Source organism: Microtus pennsylvanicus, chromosome 22 (assembly GCF_037038515.1).
Source record: "Microtus pennsylvanicus isolate mMicPen1 chromosome 22, mMicPen1.hap1, whole genome shotgun sequence".
NCBI classification, from domain to species: Eukaryota; Metazoa; Chordata; class Mammalia; order Rodentia; family Cricetidae; genus Microtus; species Microtus pennsylvanicus.
This window is the reverse complement of record NC_134600.1, coordinates 399,567-418,885: the sequence shown is the minus strand read 5'-3', so window position 1 is coordinate 418,885 and position 19,319 is coordinate 399,567. Positions and strand designations below refer to the sequence as shown.

The 19,319-nt window shown below is 40.0% G+C and overlaps 1 protein-coding gene across 2 annotated transcripts in view; it reads left to right on the top strand.

The window, feature by feature from the left end:
* The window catches only part of Bmpr2 (bone morphogenetic protein receptor type 2), a 92,797-nt gene that overhangs the window by 35,826 nt on the left and 37,652 nt on the right, over positions 1 to 19,319 (top strand). For both annotated transcript variants that reach the window (XM_075956343.1, XM_075956344.1), the window contains exons 2-3: positions 8,570 to 8,740; positions 10,140 to 10,310. In XM_075956343.1, coding sequence (XP_075812458.1) covers positions 8,570 to 8,740; positions 10,140 to 10,310 — 342 coding nt within the window. The remainder of the gene's footprint in view (positions 1 to 8,569; positions 8,741 to 10,139; positions 10,311 to 19,319) is intronic.

Here is a 19,319-nt window from a genome sequence, read left to right as displayed (position 1 = left end):
CTATAGACACCCTGACATAGAATGGGTACTCATCGCAGTGAGGGTGGAGATGCTGAGCACCCAGAGTCTTCCAGTAAATGTATTTATTTGTGCGTTTGTTACTTGTCTGTTTATATCACTAGGATACAAGCACTTTGAGGGACTAAGATTCACTCACGCTGCGTCCCTAGGTGTGGAACGCTGCCGCCATGTCACAGGCACTTGGTAATATTTGACTCTAATGGCTGTCATGCCCGTCCCAGGATGGAAAGCCTCTTAGAGGCTTGAGACTCTTGCTTTTGTGTAGTCTCTATGTTTTGGTTTATTGTTTGTTTGTTTCTGTTTCAGATGTGTTTTGTGCATGTGTGTTCATTAGCTTTTAGTTTCTTTAGGAATCTGTCCAGGGAAAGAGTTAAAATGACAGGCCTAAGACGGCTGTTCTTAGAAAGCCCGGCATTCCAAGTTGGCCACTGGCTGGCATGTGGGAATTTGTGTTTGGGAGTGCTCCCGCTGAGGGGTTCCTGCAGATGTCCAGGCAGGGAATGAATCTGCAGGGGGACTTCTGGGAGCCCAGTGCCAGGTGATTCATTGTCAGCCTGTTTAAAACACAGTGCAATTTGGGGAAAAGTTTCCAGGCAACAATTATTTCAGTTCCAAGTGCACAATAAACCTTGAGGTCTGACTACACAATAGAAATGCCTCCCCAAAGTACATGTGACCACGAACATGGGTACTATAGCTAAAAGCCCTAGAATCTGGCGTGGTTAGCAGGTTATGTCATACGCGTGACATCTCCAGTTAGGTTATGTTTTATTAACTCTGGGAGGGAGAGTGTGGGATATCACTATGGGGAATTTGGACAAAGTCTGCCTCTCACAGTAAAAGGTGGGTGAGTTCTGCCTCCACAGAGAGCAGAAAGGTCTACAGGTTGTTAACAATGCCCACTCTCAGTCTCTGGATGGAAAGCAGGTATTTTATTTTATCTTCCCATTAAGGAGACACCCCTGTGTGATTAACATTTCTGTTTTCCCTGGATGTCTGTGGGTGCAAGGGCCTTCATGCTCCCAGCACTCCCTCCACTGCCTAACTGATAAGAATACTTACATTGTTTGTGCAAACGGCATCGTTTGTGTCGACCATCTCCTTTTCTTCTGTGAATCTGGGATTTTGGTACCAGACTAAAAATGCTTACATGACCAAACTATTAATTAAAATTGGAACAATATTTAGACAATATTTCATGTGTTTCACAATTCAACAATGGGGGACTAAGTCTGCTCTATGTGATGCTATGGAGATTCAAGAAGTCTGGACCTTGTTTCCCCTTGTTAGTTCTGGTTTGCATTACTTTGCTGTGACAAGTTACACGTGAATATGACTGAATATATGCAGAGTTCTGTGACTCTCAGGAGTCCTCAGCACAGCATTAAACTCAAGGAAAAGGTAAAGAGCTGGGTATGGTGGCGCTCGCCTTTAATCCCAGGATTTGGGAGGCTGAGGCAGGCGGATCTCTGTGAGTTTGAGGCCAGACTGGTTTACATAGTTCCAGGACAGCCAGAGAGACACAGAGAAACCCTGTCTTGAGAAACCACCTCCACCTCCACCAATACCAACAGCAACAACAAAGAAAATGCTGAAGAGGTATCTTCTGATGATTTTAATCTCCCAGTCTTCTCTCTATTTGAAACTATGACAATGCTCAGCAGAATAACATTTAAATATGTTGCAATCTGGGAATAAAAACATATAAATTAAGAGCTGAGCCGGGCGGTGGTGGCGCACGCCTTTAATCCCAGCACTCGGGAGGCAGAGGCAGGCGGATCTCTGTGAGTTCGAGACCAGCCTGGTCTACAAGAGCTAGTTCCAGGACAGGCTCCAAAACCACAGAGAAACCCTGTTTCGAAAAACCAAAAAAAAAAAAAAAAAAAAAAAAGAGCTGAGATGTAACTCTATGGAGCACTTGCCTAGTATGTGCTGGGTCCCAAGTCCATCTTTCAGTATTACATAAAGAAGATGAGGGCATAATTAATAAATTAAAAAAATTATTTACTTTACAAAATGGTGCATTGTTACATTGGAAAATAAGGGTCTTTGCTTGATTTATTATAATTGAATTTAAAAAAATCTAAATTTATAGTAAATTTGTGGGGGATATTTCTGTTAAAATAAAATATCCGTGGGGCTGGAGAAGTGGTCAGGGTTAAGAGCACTTGATAATCTTGCAGAGGCTCCAAGGTCAGTTCCCAGCACCTGCATGGTGGCTCACAACCATTTACGCTCCAGTGCCAGGGAATATTGCCTTCGTCTGGCCTCCAAGGGTGCCAGGCATGCAGGAAAAACATGCATAAAATAAAAATAAAAAACCCAAATCTTTAAAAGATATTCATGGGGTTGAAGAGTTGACTCAGTTTATAAAATGCTTGCCCGGTAGTTTAGATCCCTAGTACTCAAACTAAAAAAGGAAAAGAAAACAAAAGAAAACCAAACAGTGTAGTAATTCTGCTGCTGAGGCGGCAAAGACAGGCGGCTTCCTGGATTCAGGCTAGCCAGCCTCATCTCATTGATGAACTCTGGGTTCTGAGACCCTTTTCCAAAAAGTAAAAGGAGGCAGACAGTGAATGAAGAACACATCCAGCAGCAACCTCTCTCTGGTGCACGCACGCATGCATGGCAGGAGAGAATCTACTCTGTATGTTTTATAACAGAGCCACTGTAGCGCTGTCCCAAAATCATGGTTCAGTCTGTCCTCAAGCACTTGCGTTCTGGGAAAAGGATTCTGTTCTTCAGTTCTTCAGTTATGTGTCCCACGCCTGCAAGGTTTCTGTGCTGTTTATTTTAGATAGTTCATTTTGACACTTAGATAAACAGAAGCCAAGCAGAAGCCTACCCAGAATTAGTCCCTGAACTTTGTTCCAGGGCAGAGATAAGACATGCAGACTTCTCCAGTGCAGATAAATCTATTTCAGCTGCTGGGGGATAAGTATTGTGTGACTTCTGGGCTGTTTAGACACAGAATGGCAGCGAAACTTGAAAAATTTTGCCAGTGTTGTGACTCACGCTGGTACTTCCTGCATTGTCTTAGACAGGAACTGTGATTTCAAGACCAGCCTGGGCTACACAGTCTGTTCCAGGGCAGCCTGGCTTCAGCGGGATACTGTCTTTCAGAGAAATTTATATTCATTCATAGTGAATTTAACAGATGTTCAGAATAGTAATCATTTCTTTCATTTCCACAGTTTGTTCATTTCCACATTTTATCTTATTAAAACAACTTCATTTTTGTTTACATTCTCTAAACTAAATTTCTTGTTTTATTTTCCAATTTTTATCTACCCGTGATTAAACTATTATTTATCACTGTAATATTTTTGCCTTCTAAATCTTTCCAGTATATAAATTGGCTATTTCTGAATTCTGAAGAAGTTTTGTAGAATTTGAAGCATGTTTCTCTGCAATTATGTATAATTTCTTGAATTTCAGATTTATAGATATCATACTTTGTAGACAGAAAAAATACAGGCTCTTCTCAAAGTGTTAGATTAAATAAGATGGCCTGCTGATAAACCCAAGGTTGTTTTGTCTCTGTTGGAGTCCTCCTTTCCCCCTTAGTTTAAGTCTTCCTCATGGATTGAGCAAACTCTATTCTTTGACTTGATAGTTGATAGTTTATGATTGGACGCGTGTTCATTAAGCATTTGTCAGTTACCACCAGGCAGCTCATCCTACATTTCTCCTTTTGTCTACTTTTAGTTATTTGTCAGTTATCTATATTTTATTTTATTTTTTTTTAAATATTTATTTATTTATTATGTATACAATATTCTGTCTGTGTGTATGCCTGCAGGCCAGAAGAGGGCACCAGACCCCATTACAGATGGTTGTGAGGCACCATGTGGTTGCTGGGAATTGAACTCAGGACCTTTGGAAGAGCAGGCAATGCTCTTAACCTTTGAGCCATCTCACCAGCCCCAGTTATCTATATTTTAATGGATAACTAACAAACATGCATTGTTATTTATGTGTATTCAGTATAAAATAATAAAAAATTATATATCATGAAAGATGGAGCAACATTTAGATTTTTTTTTTTTGTCTTTCAAGACACGGTTTCTCTGTGTAGCTCTAGCTGTCCTAGAACTCACTCTGTAGACCAGGCTGGCCTCAAACTCACAGAGATCCGCCTGCCTCTGCCTCCCGAGTGCTGGGATCAAAGCTGCACCACCACCACTCAACCTCAGTGTAGTTTTAATTTGCATTTCTCTAATGGCTGGGGGAGGTTAACATTTTTCCATGTATCTAAGAACTGTAGACTGTTATCTGCAATAGGATAATTTGACCTTTTCCTTTTTGTATCCTTGTTCCTTCTCTCTCTCTCTTTTTTTTAAAGATTTATTTATTTATTTATTATGAAGACAGTGTTCTGTCTGTCTGTATGCCTGCAGGCCAGAAGAGGGCACCAGACTTCATTACAGATGGCTGTGAGCCACCATGCGGTTGCTGGGAATTGAACTCGACCTCTGGAAGAGCAGTCGGTGCTCTTAACCTCTGAGCCATCTCTCAAGCCCCTTGTTCCTTCTCTTGACTCATCACTCCAGCTAAGACATCCATCAGTATGTTGAGTAAGAATGAAAAAAGTGAGCTAGGTGTGGTGGCACATGCTTTTAATCCCAGCACTGGGGAGGCAGGGACCAGTAGAGTTCCTGGCCAGCCAGGTCTACACAGTGAGATCCTGTCTCAGGAAATATGTGGAGAAAGGGACATTCCTTCCTGCAAGATGGCTCAACAGGTGTATGTACTTGTATGACCTGAATTTGATCCTTAGGACACACACACACACACACACACACACACACACACACACACACACACAGACACACACATCAAAAAGTGAATGCCCTTGTGTTGTTCTTGATTTTAGTGGAAATGCTTTCAGGTTTTACTATTTAGTACAATTAATATTGGCTATATTTTTGTCATACGTAAGTCTTTTCAGGGCTTTTGTGAAAGGATTTTGTCAAAATACATACATCTGTTGGGATGAAAATGATCTCTCTCCTTGAGGCCATTGATGTGATTGTTACATGGATTGACTTACGTATGTTGAGTCATCCCTCCCTCTCTGTCGTGGTGAATGAGTTTTTTGGTGTGTTCTTCAATTCTTTTTGCTGGCATTTTTTTTTGAGAACTTTTGCATCTGTGTTAAGCAGGGGAATTGGTCAGTAATTTTTCCTTATTCGTTACGTCTTTATAAAAAGAGGTTGGTACTATTCCTCCCATTTCTGTTCTGTGGAATAGTTTGAGACATTTTAGAAACCATTGCTGTGGAGTTGCTCCTTTTTGGAGGACTCACTTTGCCTTTATTTCCGTGTTTATTGTGTTTTTTGCATCAGGACTTGAACATCTAGGGTTAGGTCACTGGTTGGAATTTTCTCATTGTTTTTTCTCATCCTTGTTCTTTCAGGGGAACTGCTTGCAGTGTTCAAGAAGCGATTAGATTGTAACCATCTCTTATTTACTCCAGTGCAGCTCTCACTGCATTCCTTCCCGGGCTTCCAGACGCCTTAGAAACCCTGTTTCATCTGCAAATTTGTTTTACTTTTCTCAGCTTTTACCAGACTCTGATAATGGACTTCCCTTCTGTAGTGCACTGGTCTTTCACGAAAGATGTGAAGGGCTGACTTGGAGTCTGCATTTTCGTGTTCTGAGCAGAGCCCTTACTTCCTGGTGCTGTTTCCTCTTGAAATGCTGTGTTAATCTGAAGGGAGTAGTTGCCCACCCTGCCAGTGAGGCTGCCTTCTACCCCAGTTGTCTGTCTGTCCTTATGGTTTATTGAGACAGAGTTTCTCTGTAGCTTTGGAGTCTGTCCTGGAACTCGCCCTTTAAACCAGGCTGTCTTCAAACAACTCTCTGCCTCCCAAGTGCTGGGATTAAAGGTGTGTGCCACCATCTCCTGGCATACCTGTTTCTCTAATCGGTAGCACTGCACATATATTGTGCTCTTTAGATATTAGTGTGTCTGTCTTCTAGAAGGTCGAAACGTAGTTTAAAAGTATATACATCAAGCCACATTTCTTTTCCATTAATTGCTGTCTGGTTTCGTTTGTCTGAATAAACTATATAACCAAAGATTTGGTAACTGCAGCTTTCCTTGTCTAGTCTGTTACCTGGCACAGTACTTGGAAAGTACTTTGCATACCAATAAATGTGACAGGTCTGTTTGTGTGAATTGGCTGGACACACAGATGTCATTCCTTTTCTAGACTTCTTTGTTATGTTCAGAAACACTATTTTGACCAGGTGGTGGTGGCGCACGCCTTTAATCCCAGCACTCGGGAGGCAGAGACAGGAGGATCTCTGTGAGTTTGAGGCCACTTGGTCTACAAGAGCTAGTTCCAGGACAGGAACCAAAGCAACACAGAGAAACCCTAGCTTGGAAAAGCACAAAAAGCAAAAAAATAACAAAAAATACATTATTTTGATAAGTAATATACTTTGCTAAAATGCTCCTGAATTGTACTGTTCAATTCTGTACACCTCAAATGCAAAACGGGTGCAGAAAGTCCTAAGAAACTGTTGGTATTCCTAGTGGTTATCCTTGCTACTCAAACATTAGGAAAGTCTGTCTTAAGAAATTAAAGATCAGATGTTGCTTTTTGATAACCTTTTACTTTTTTGATATTTTTACAATGCTGGCTAATGTTTGTTAATCACCGAGTTACATGGCAAATGCTCTTGGAATCAGTTAAATCACATGGATATATATGAAGAAAGAGGGTTTGGCATTAAATTACATTAGATTGTCCCTTAAATATGAGGAGCCATTGAACATTTCTTCATCTGGCTGTTTTTTTAAAAAATATTTATTTATTTATTATGTATACAATATTCTGTCTGTGTGTATGCCTGCAGGCCAGGAGAGGGCACCAGACCTCATTACAGATGGTTGTGAGCCACCATGTGGTTGCTGGGAATTGAACTCAGGACCTTTAGAAGAGCAGGCAATGCTCTTATCCTCTGAGCCATCTCTCCAGCCCCCTTCATCTGGCTGTTTTAAGTAATGCAAAATCATTTTCTTTTTGCTCAGAAGTACTCTCAGTTTTAAAAACCTGTTTAGCAAGAGTGGTAGTGCACATCTTTAATTCCAGCACTCAAGGGCAGAGCAGGTGGATCTCTGTGAGTTTGAGGCCGGACTGGTCTACAGAGAAAGTTCTAGGCCAGTCAAGCCTAAAAAGTAAGACGGTCCCTTTAAAAAAAATACATATATTACATGTATGTTTACTCAGCCATGATCTGTATATCATGAAATTCATTGGTCTGAGGTAAAGTATTCCATGATTTCTTTCTGTTAATGTGCTATTTATGTAGCCATTACCACAGCATAATTTTAAAACACACATACATCACTCTGAAAAGAAACCATATATCCATTTTTCATTATTCTCACACCTCAGCCTATCATGACTAATAATGTGGCTTTATGCAAATGACTGTAAAATGATAGAATTGAATACTGTAATATTTGCTAGAATTCTTATGCTCTTAGGGTTTGTTTGTTTAAGGCAGGGTCTCTATGTAGCCCTGGCTGGCCTGGAACTAGCTATGCAGACTAGGCTGCTTTTGAACTCACAGAGATCCACCTTGTCTCTGCCTGTCAAGTGCTGGGATTAAAAGTTTGCACCACCATACCCAACCTACCTCTTTGGTTTTTTTTTTTTTTTTTTTTTTTTTTGATTTTTGAGACAGAGTTTCTCTGTAGCTTTTTGGTTCCTGTCCTGGAACTAGCTCTTGTAGACCAGGCTGGCCTCGAACTCACAAAGATCCGCCTGCCTCTGCCTCCCGAGTGCTGGGATTAAAGGTGTGCGCCACCACCGCCCGGCTACCTCTTTGTTTTAAAGGTTGATTTAGAACATGGTATTTCTTTTTTTGAGGTTGGGTCTCATTTTGTAGCTCTGGCTGTCCTGAAAGTCACTATGAGACCAGGCTAGCCTAGGGCTCTCAGAGATCTGCCTGCCTCTGCCACCTCAGTCCTGGGACTAAATGTGTACAATACCAAGCCCATTGATCAAGGTCTTTCTTTTTTTGAACAGCAAAAATACTTAATAGTAGAAATAGTAATAAGAGTTACATGAGTAAAAGAAGTCTCTTTTCAGGAAACATTTTAGAGAAGTTCTTGCATGGATGTAAAAATTAACGTGCAAAAGGAAATTGCCCGAGGCTGTGGATAGAGACAACAGGAGTTGAAAGCATGTCACTGCTCTTACGGAGGACCCGAGTTCAGTTACCAGCAACTGTGTCAGGCAGCTCACAGTCACCTGTAGCCCCAGTCATTGGACCATCCACCTCCCCTGGCCTCTCCGGGGCCCCTGCGCACACACGCATTCACACAATAATAAAAATAAACCTTGAAAAAGGAAATTATTGGGCATAAATTTATTCAGCAATGAAATTTGAAGGATTTAGTAGGAAAATTTATAATTTTTTAAAAATTGTGTTGTATATTAATAAAGAAATCTTACAGATTCTCATAGTCAATCATATTATCAAAGTAGCATCAGTTTATCATTGTGTTATTTCCTGTTTTTTTTTTTAGCTTCCCAGAATCAAGAACGGCTGTGTGCATTTAAAGATCCCTATCAACAAGACCTTGGGATAGGTGAGAGCAGAATCTCTCATGAAAACGGAACAATATTGTGCTCCAAAGGGAGCACGTGCTATGGCCTGTGGGAGAAATCCAAAGGGGACATCAATCTTGTGAAACAAGGCAAGTCTCTCTCTCTCTCTCTCTCTCTCTCTCTCTCTCTCTCTCTCTCTCTCTCTCTCTCTCTGTGTGTCTTTTTGGTGCAGAGAGTCAAACACAGGATGCCATGCACACAGACAGATCTCTGCCCACAGGGCCGTATCTTCAGCATTGTTTTTCCCACAGTTGGAGCTTGTCTAGCAAAGATGTGTGGGTAGAGGAAAACCCTCCCCAGAACGTGGTGAATAAGAATGTAAACAATGCATATATATCTGTGTGTTCACCCACAAAGCTCCACATTTGTAGAAGAATTTTTACTTTTAGTGTAGTTTGTTTGTTTGATTGACTGAGATAGGGTCTCACTGTGTAGACCAAGATGATTGACTGACTGACTGACTGAGATAGGGTCTTGCTGTATAGACCAAGACGATTGACTGACTGACTGACTGACTGACTGACTGACTGACTGAGATAGGGTCTCACTGTATAGACCAGCCTGGCCTGGAACTCAAAGAGATCTGCCTTCCTTTGCCTCCCACGTGTGGAGACTAAAAGCATACCATGCTTGACCTTTTAATAACATTTTATTTTAATAGCATCTTTGTCTTTATAAGTTAATATATGTGAATGAAGTGTGGTAAAAAAAAAACAACTACTCAGAAAAACTGAGGACTGTTACTTAGTTCTCTTTAAGAAATATTATTTTCATATTGATTTATTTCCTTTAAGTACATTTTCCATGTAAAATGGTTACATTGTCTACCAGTCTTCTTTGAAAATTAGGATAGTGCTATATAATAATTCCATGCTATTCCCCCCATGTTATTGTAAATAATTTCTGAAAACATTGTCCCTCAGCACCGTATTTCCTATGTAGATGTTTCACAGTTTACTCACGTGCTTTGGATAAGATGCTGTTTCAAGGTTTTCACTGAAATGCGTTATCCTGCAGTGAAAAACTCTAAACATATATAAAGGTTGTGTCTGATTTTTTTAAAAGTAGATTCTTTGATGTAGAATTAATAGATCATAACATGTATGATTACTTTAAAGTCTCTACATCAAAATTGCTATGGATTTTTCCAAAATTTCCATCATACATGCATTTATTATAGAATTGTATGAGAGCAACTGTCACTAACACTTGGTTATGATTGCATATTGTTAATTTAAAAATTAGGACAACGTAAATCTAAAATAGTTTGATGGCAGTTTTAGAAATAATTCTTATTATAATAGTGAAGTTAATCATAACCATGTTGTTGGTTGCTTTTCCCTCATGAAATGTCTGTTGTATTCTTTACCATTTTTTCAGGTTGTTTTATGACTTATATATTACTTAGTTTTATATTTCATGGTTTGCGGTTTTACTTACTGTTTTGTTTCCTAGCTTATTTTAATATTATTTAATATTGTTTTGTAGGTTGTTGGTCTCACATTGGGGATCCCCAAGAGTGTCACTATGAAGAATGTGTTGTAACTACCACCCCACCCTCTATTCAGAATGGAACATACCGCTTTTGCTGCTGTAGTACAGATTTATGTAATGTCAACTTTACTGAGAATTTTCCACCTCCTGATACAACACCACTCAGTAAGTATTTCAGTAACTTCTTTATAATTCCTTGCTTTATGAAAATATAAAACAGATAAACATTCAAGATTAGTGGAAGTGAAAGGGAGAGTTCTAGCTTTGTAAAATTTTATCTAAAGCCCCAAAAGAGATTTACCAGCACCAGTAAAGCATCAGTATACAACAACTAAGTCTCAGGAAATGGTGGTATGTGCTTGTAGTCCCAGAACTCCAGAGACTGAGGACATAGGAGGACTGCAAGCCAGCCTGAGCTACCTGGTCAATTCTTGGCCAGTCTGGACCACATAACAGGATCATGTCTCAACAAACAAAAAACCAAAACCTTAAGGAAGGGAATTAGTGATATCAAGAAAACTACAAGTAGTTGTGGTGGTGCATGTCCTTAATCTTACCCAGCACCACCCCCAATGACATTGGAGGCAGAAGCAGGTGGCTTTCTGTGAGTTTGACACCAACCTGGTTTACATAGCAAGTTCTAGGCCAGCCAGGTCTATACAATGAGATATTGTCTGAAAAATAAAACAATAACAAAAAAATAAAAGAAAAAGGAAACTATAGCTATAGTTTGGAGGCGTGTGCCCGTTGTCCAACTTATTCTGGAGGCTAAGGAAGAAGGGCCACTTGAGGTCATATAGTAAAGTCTAGTGTGAGAAATACAGAGAAATTGTAACTCAAGAAACAGACAACAACCAGCATTGTGGCACACACCTTTAGTCCAAGCACTGGTAGGCAGAGGCAGGTCAATCTATGTGAGTTTGAGGCCAAATTGGTCTACGTAGCATGTTCTAGACCAGCCAGAGCTCCATGGTGAGACCCTGTCTCAAATGAAAGACCAACACTCCAAATAAACAAACAAAAAAGCCAACCAAACAAAATAAACATTAACAACAATGTCCTTTATAAAGGATATACATGTAACTATAGAGGAAAAATAAAGGATTGTGTAATTGAGACTTGTAATACAGCTTACTGATATAGACAGGGATTTTAAAATATCCTTACATCTGTTACATACATACTGTGGTGGTTTGAATGAGAATGACTCCATAGGCTAACATGTTTGAGTGCTTGGTTTCCAGATGGTGGAACTGTTTGGGAAGGATTAGAAGGTGTGGCCTTGTTGGAGGAAGTGTGTCATTGGTGGGGTGGACACACCATTCCCAGTTAGCTCTCTGCCTTGTGCTTGTGGATCAGATGTGAGCTCTCAGCTGCTGCCAAGCACCATGCCTGCCTGCCCCATACTCCCCACCATGATGGTCCCCAATGAAATGATTTTTTTATGAATTACCTTGGTTGTGAGTATTTTCGCAGCAATAGAAAAGTAGCAAAGGCAGAAGTTGGTACCAGGGAATGGCATGTTGCTGTGACAGGTATTTTTTGGGGGGAATGTATGAGACTTTGTATTAAGAGAGTGGTTTAATGCTGTAAGTGGTTGAATACTATGTCATTGGAAGCTCACACTAGGAGCTGGGAAGACAGTAGTGCTGAGAGTGATGGCAGACAAGCGCAAGAGGGTTCAGAGGGGAATAATAGTAGTGACTAGCCTAGAGTCCATTTTTGTGATATCTTGGCAAAGAATATGGTGCTTTTTGCCCTTGTCCTAAGAATCTGTTTGAGGCTGTGAGTGCAAGGGCCAAAGGAAGCCAGAAGGAAACGGTAGTGTTACAAGTGGTTGTAATATGCTCTGTGTGGTGTGTGAGCATTAGATGCTTTAACCCATCAAGCCATCTTTCCAGCTCTAATTTTGAAATGCTAAAAGGACTTTTCAGCTAAGCAGTAATTGAACTGCTATAATGACTAGACTGTCCCATAATTAATGGCAAAAATGTTCTGTCCCCAGAACTCATAAAAAAAGAAAAAGCCGGTCACGTTGGCATGGGCTTGCAATCTCAGCTCTGGGGAGACAGACAGGCAGAGAATGGAGCTCGCTGTCCAGCAAGCCTAGGTCCTAGTGAGAGAGGCCTTCTCTCAGAAAACATCAGGAATTACATTAGGCTTCCTGTGCACACGCATAAGTGCACACACACTGTATGCACACAGGTACCTACATGTGTGTCCACACATACACTCAACATAGAGTGTGCTAAGGGCCAACGTGGGTCAAGTGAATAAGTGGACGCTTTAACATTGTCTCAGTATCAAACTTCACTGACAACAGTATGTGGTTCAGTAGTAGTCTAAATAGATAAAAACAAGACAACAGGTGAGGAAAATATCTGTTTCATATGAAATACTATGTAACTGTTAAGCAAACAGCTCTAAACTCAGGAAAAGTGGTGCGTACCTATTATCCCAGCACTTGGAGAAGTGGAGATAGGAGGAGGCAAAGCTCAAGGCCAACCTCAGTTATTTAGCAAATTCATGACCACTCTGGGTTTTATGAGATCCTGCTTCAAAAAAACTTAGTAAATAAGTAAACATACCAATAAATACTATGAAAAATACATAATGATCTTGAAAATAATTATTGTGCTAAACAAAAATCCTGGGGGCTGGAGAGATGACACAGTTGTTAAGAACACTGGCCGCTCTTGCAGAGGACCCAGGCTTGATCCTGGTACCCACATGATCGCTCACAACTGTCTGTATCGCCAGTTCCAGGGCCTCTCTTCTCTTCCCCTTTCCTGGCCTCCATGGGCACCAGCCATGCACCTGGTGCACAGACAACGTTCAAGCAAAATACCTAGACTAATAAAATAAGAAAGAAAATAAAAATCTGGGCGTATAATAATTGCATCTTACTGACATAACCATACTACGATTTGAAGGACTGTAAAGAGGCTATGTCTCCCCTCTACCCCCCCAGCACCTTGTTAGTCCAGACTGTCCTCTAACTCCGTGTAGCCCAGGCTAGCTACAAACCCAGAATCTTACCGTTTTCACCCCCTGAGCCCTGCACCAGACTTGTTTCTTCTTAAAAAGAGCCCCTTTGGGCTGGAGAGATGGCTCAATGGCCAGAAGACCCACATGGTGGCTCAAAACATCTGTAATTCTAGTCCCATCTGGTGCTGTCTGCTGACATCTGAGGGTACTAGTCATGTATATTGTGCACAGACATATATGCATGCAGAATACTCATATATAAATAAAAACTTTTTAAATTAAGTTAAAAAATTGCCTTTTTGTCCCTATGAACCATTATATTGTTGGGCATATAGTGAGAATGCAGTAAATGCTGAATACACAAACAAAAAGAGTTTGTACAAATGTATAAATTATGAAATATCATAAAAATCTTGAAAGGAATTTTGGTGGTTTTTTTTTTTTTCCGAGACAGGGTTTCTCTGTAGCTTTGGAGCCTGTCCTGGAACTAGCTCTTGTAGACCAGGCTGGCCTCGAACTCACAGAGATCTGCCTGCCTCTGCCTCCCAAGTGCTGGGATTAAAGGCGTGCACCACCACCACCTGGCTCCATAAAAAACATTTTAAGAAATTAAGTTGATGCCCCTCTTCTATACACATGTGGTACACAGACATTTATGCAGGCAAAACCTCCATACACACAAAATAAAATTTAAAAACGTCCCCTATATAATGAAGGTATGTCTATTGAAAGCTGGGTACTGCTTCCTGCTAAGAAGACAAAGACTGTATAATTACAAGAGCAAGTGCAGATCAAAACAGAAATTATTGGCCCCTCATTTATATTCATTCTTAAGTACAAAACACTGCTTTTAGTTCCTTGTCTCTACACCTCATAAATGAGGCATCAGACCAGGCGGTGGTGCCATGCTTCGTTAATCCCAGCACTCAAGAGGCAGAGGCAGGCAGATCTCTGAGTTTGAGGCCAGCCTGGTCTACAGAGAGAGTTCCAGGACAGGCTCCAAAAGCTCTAAAACCAGGGCTGATCCACAGAGAAACCCTGTCTCAGAAAAGAAAAGTATCAGAATATTTTAGGCACTGCTTTTAATTTTTAAAGTAATACTAGAGAGCTGGAGAGATGGCTCAGTGGTTAAGAGCATTGCCTGCTCTTCCAAAGGTCCTGAGTTCAATTCCCGGCAACCACATGGTGGCTCACAACCATCTGTAATGAGGTCTTGTGCTCTCTTCTGGCCTGCAGACATACACACAGACAGAATATTGTATACATAATAAATAAATAAATATTTAAAAAAAATAAAGTAATACTAGAACCCAGAAAACTTTCCCTTACTACATACCATTATATGATCACATTTTCAAACAAACATCCTTGAAAAATAGAGCCTCTTTTAGAATTTATGAAGAGAACACGGCATCACTCTACATAGTAAGGCTACATTCTAGGACATAGCAGAAAGTACTTAGTATTCTTTGTTTATTCTGATCATTTCTTTGAAGGTTATTTTTACCTGAACAGCTCATTTCTTTTAAAAAGCACTTAGAAGTTTTTGTGTATATAGGCGCTTTGGTTTCATATATGTGTGTGCAGTATGCTTGGTGCTGCAGAGGCCAGAAGAGAGCCTTATGTCTCTTGAAACTGGAGTCACAGATGGTTGTGATCCACCGTTGAGGGTCTTCTGGAAGAGCCGTGAGCGCTCTCAACTGCTGGACCATTTCTCTAGCCTCAGAAACTATACGTTAATTATGTGTATGTGTGTTCCTGTGTGAGTGTCTGCCACATGTGTGCAGTTGCCCACAGAGGCAAAAACCGGGTTTCTGAGAAGTAAAAAAGCCATTGCCGTTTCCAGTTTTGGCAACTGAAGCTTAGTTACTTATTGAATCTTCCTTGGAGATTAATTACTATCATTAAGAAAAATAATTTTATAATTAGAACTCCAAGCTAATATTTTTTCTGTAATTCTAGTAGTTGAGAACTGAGATTGCCATCAGAGGCCGCAAGTCTGTCCAGTCAAGAGAATATTAACAGATAATTTTCTAAGGCCAGACTGTCCAGAGACAAGGTTTAAGGGCTCATAATTACTGCCTTAGATTTTTTTTGTACCCCAATTTTCAGTTTTCAAAGATTTTTCTCCTCTCTGTAGTCTGTTTTAGACTTCTAGAACATATTTGATTGCTTTCATTTTATGGGAACCTTAAAAAGTGCTAAGTAGTTCTTGGGGCTGGGGCGATAGCTCAGAGGCTGGGGAGATAACAGAGGGCCCAGGTTCAACATCCCACATTCACATGGTGGATCACAACCGTGTGACTCACACTGGATCCACGCCCTCTTCTGGCCCCCGCCGGCACTACACTACATAGTGCACATATAGGCATGCAGGCAAGGTAAATACACATAAAATAAAAATAAATCTAGGCCGGGCGATGGTGGCGCACGCCTTTAATCCCAGCACTAGGGAGGCAGAGGCAGGTGGATCTCTGTGAGTTTGAGACCAGCCTGATCTACAAGAGCTAGTTCCAGGATAGGCTCCAAAGCCACAGAGAAACCCTGTCTCAAAAAAACAAAAAATAAATAAATAAATAAAATAAATCTAAATTTAAAAAATGTAAGTAGTTCTGTACCTATTTATATACAACTTAAACTAGACTTGACTTGAGACAAAATTATGAAAATAAGAAAAGTTAACTTCTTTTCTTTCCTTTGAGAGCTTACTTTATGAAGAGGGGATGCACAGTTTATCTTGTGCCTGGTGTCCCTGGAATCTGTTAACTTTCTCTAGGCACTGCCCTTTCTTCACTCCTTAATAGTTCTGCTGTTTGCATGGTTTCCCACTGATCTTAAGACAGTAATTGTAGATAGCTATTTAATGGGGTTTTATTCATGAAATACTTGTGTTAAACTTCAAGTGGTAAAGAATGTTATTCCATGTGGGATAAGCCCAGCAGTTAAACTTGTTCACGCGATGTTCAGTAATGTCAGCTGAGCGCCTGAACACTCAGTGTGTAACACACACTGTTCTTTTATTACTCATATGCTTTAAAATTTTAATTTAACCCTTTCAGAAACATTGTGAAATAGTTACAATTGCCTTCTTATTTTATGTTGAGGACACTAAGGCTTGGGTATGTAAAAGTAATTTGCCTGGTGTTATATAACTAACAAGTGGTAGCCAAGATTGAATTCTGAGTGTTCTGACTCCAGGCTGTGTTTCATCAGTACACAAGCAGTGGTACAGGGATACTTTGTTTATGTTTTAACAAATAAAGCTTGCCAGAAGATCTGAGAGGCAACGGCCAGCCGCTAGAGAGACCTTTTACCTCTACTAATGCTCAGACTGAAAGGGTGATCCTGTCCACAGACTGTCTCTCCAGACTTCGTCCTCTGACTGCAAAGGGGAAATGCAATGATACTTTGTATTTTAACAAATAAAGCTTGCCTGAAGATCAGAGTGCAGAGTTAAGCCACTAGAGGCCAAGGAGTGATGGATGTATGGAGACAGCAATGATATGGCGGGAGGAGACAGGTGCTCAGGGCAGCTGAGGTTTGGTAGACAGATGCAGTCTGAGGACAGGATCGTCCCTTTGGTCTGAGCATTGGAAGAAGTAAAAGGTCTCTCTAGTGGCTGGCTGCACTGCCTCTCTGATCTTCAGGCAAACTTTAGTTGTTAAAACATAAACAAAATATCCCTACATAATGGCCACATTTATTTTTTATTATGAGCTGGGTGAGGGGATAGATTCTTTTTTTGAAAATATTCAATCATATTTCTAAAAATTTAAGAACCCTGTCATGATTTTTACTTTAACTGTGTAACAGTAAGAATTATGCATTTCCTTCATTATTTAATATGTTCTTAAATTGTGTAACTACAAGCTTTATATATATTTATAATTTTATTTTATGTATATGAATGTTTTGCCTGTATGTATGCATGTGCATCATATAATCTTAAATAAAATTAGTTTCTAAGTTGATGATATCTAAGCTATAATATTTATTTATCTCGTTATACCCTGAAGAAATTTTCATGTATTTATAAAGTCACAATTTGAAAGAAGTACATAATTATTGTATTTTTGGAAATTTATTAGAACATTTTCATGATAAGATATCTGAAATAGCTATAATTAAACTCCCTAATTGTATAAACAAGATAATTAAGTCAGTTGAAAAGCAGGCAAAAAATTATATATATATGTTTAACTGAATAAATCTATTTTATTTTATTGAACCTTGGAAGTTCTTGTGTGCCAGGATATAAATGTAGAATTCTTTTATTTTCTTTTACTTACATCATTCATTACTTTGAAGTTGGGCCAAACAATGAGAAACAGAGATTGAATTGCCTCTAAATCCAAGTTTAGGAAAAAACATCATAATTTATTCTGTGTTGTTAAGATTAGAAATTATAATTTCTGATATCTGGCAACAAATATCTTTATCTCACACCAGAGTAAGAAAGCAAGCCCACAATCAGAAAAGCCAATACAGGCATGGGGCCACAAATAGGCTGTGAGCTGCTATAACTTTATAATGCTTCGGTGTTTAGTGTTTCTGTAAGGGCATTTAATTAAAGAGAAAAATGGGAAGCGAGGATGGCTCAAGATCTTTGTTTAAGAGGCAAAACAAGTTGCATTTTATACTTATTAAAAGTAGAAAAGAGAACAAAAAGTGTGCATATTTTAAGAAAGTAATTGATGATTTTAAGTTTATTAAAAAAGGATCTGGAGCCAGCAGTAGTGGCGCACTTGGGAGGCAGAGACAGGCGGATCTCTGTGAGTTCAAGGCCAGTCTGGTCTACAGAGCGATTTCCAGAATAGGCAGAGCTAAACAGTGAAACCCTGTCTGGAAAAACCAAAAAAAAAAAAAAAAAAAAAAAAAACAACCCATAAAACAAAAAGCAAGAATAGAATCTGGAGAAATGACTCAGCAATCAAGAGCACTGGCTGCTCTTCCAGAGGTCCTGAGTTCAATTTCCAACAAACACATGGTGGCTCACAGCTGTCTATAATGGGGTCTTGGTATTCCACCCCCTGGCCCCCATAGGCTTGTAGCCATATCATGATACAAAATGCATTTGTTCCATCTTAAAAAGTTCCCATAGTCTGTCACAGTATCAGCACTGTTTAATGGTTCCCACAGTCTGTCACAGTATCAGCACTGTTTAATGGTTCAGTCTCTTCTGAGACTTGTGTAATCTTTAGTGCAGTCCCCTCTAAAATCAAAATGAAAAATCAGATCACATAGTTCTGACATGTAAGGACACAGGATATGCATTACAGTTCCCGAAGTGGGGAAGGGGAACTTAGTGAAGAAACACTGGACCAAAGCAAGACCAAAACCCAACAGAGTGAACTCTAAACTCTGCATCTCCATGTCTGGTATTAAAGCACTCTTCAGGTCTCCAACTTCTTTTGGCTCTGTTGACTACAACAGACTTCTCTTTCTTGGGCTGGTTCCACTCCCTGCTAGCAGCTCTCTTGGCTATGTGTACAGATCCCACGACTCTGGCATCTCCAAGGCAATCCAGGCTTAAACTTCACAGCTTCACACAGTGGCCTCTCCTGACATGTGCCTGGCCTCGGTGGTTCTCCTTAGTCACGGAGGGAGATACTGTGAACCCTTTCTTATGTCCTTGACTTGAAAGCTAGAACCATATGGCCAAAGGTGCCGAATTCTGCTTTTTTCTGGGACTAGTAAATAGCCCCCTCTTTCAAATACATTTTCACCAGCTTTTTGTTTTTGACAAACTGCTAAACTGGACATCCTGGAATTTGCTCTGTAGAACATGCTGGACATAACCTCTGAAGTCCCCCTGCCTCTGCCTCCTGAGTGCTGGGATTAAAGGTGTGCCCCACCACACTGGGCCCAAACTCATCCTTTTTATAGGGAACAAACACCTATAACTTTATTAACCCATCATAAGGGCAAAATTCTCTTGGCTTAACTATCCTTTATAAAGATTCCACCTTTGCATTGGATATTAAGTTTCACTGTATGGACATAGGAGGTCATGTTCAAACCATGGCAACACAGTAAATTGTAATGTAGGTGAATCAGTTTCAGGTGCTGGTGGTGTAAGTGTATCTGCACATAGTTTTGCAGTTTTCAACATGTTTCGTATCATTAGAAATAAATTATACTATATAAAATTGTCACTTTAATAAAAGCAAAGGGCCCTCACCCAAT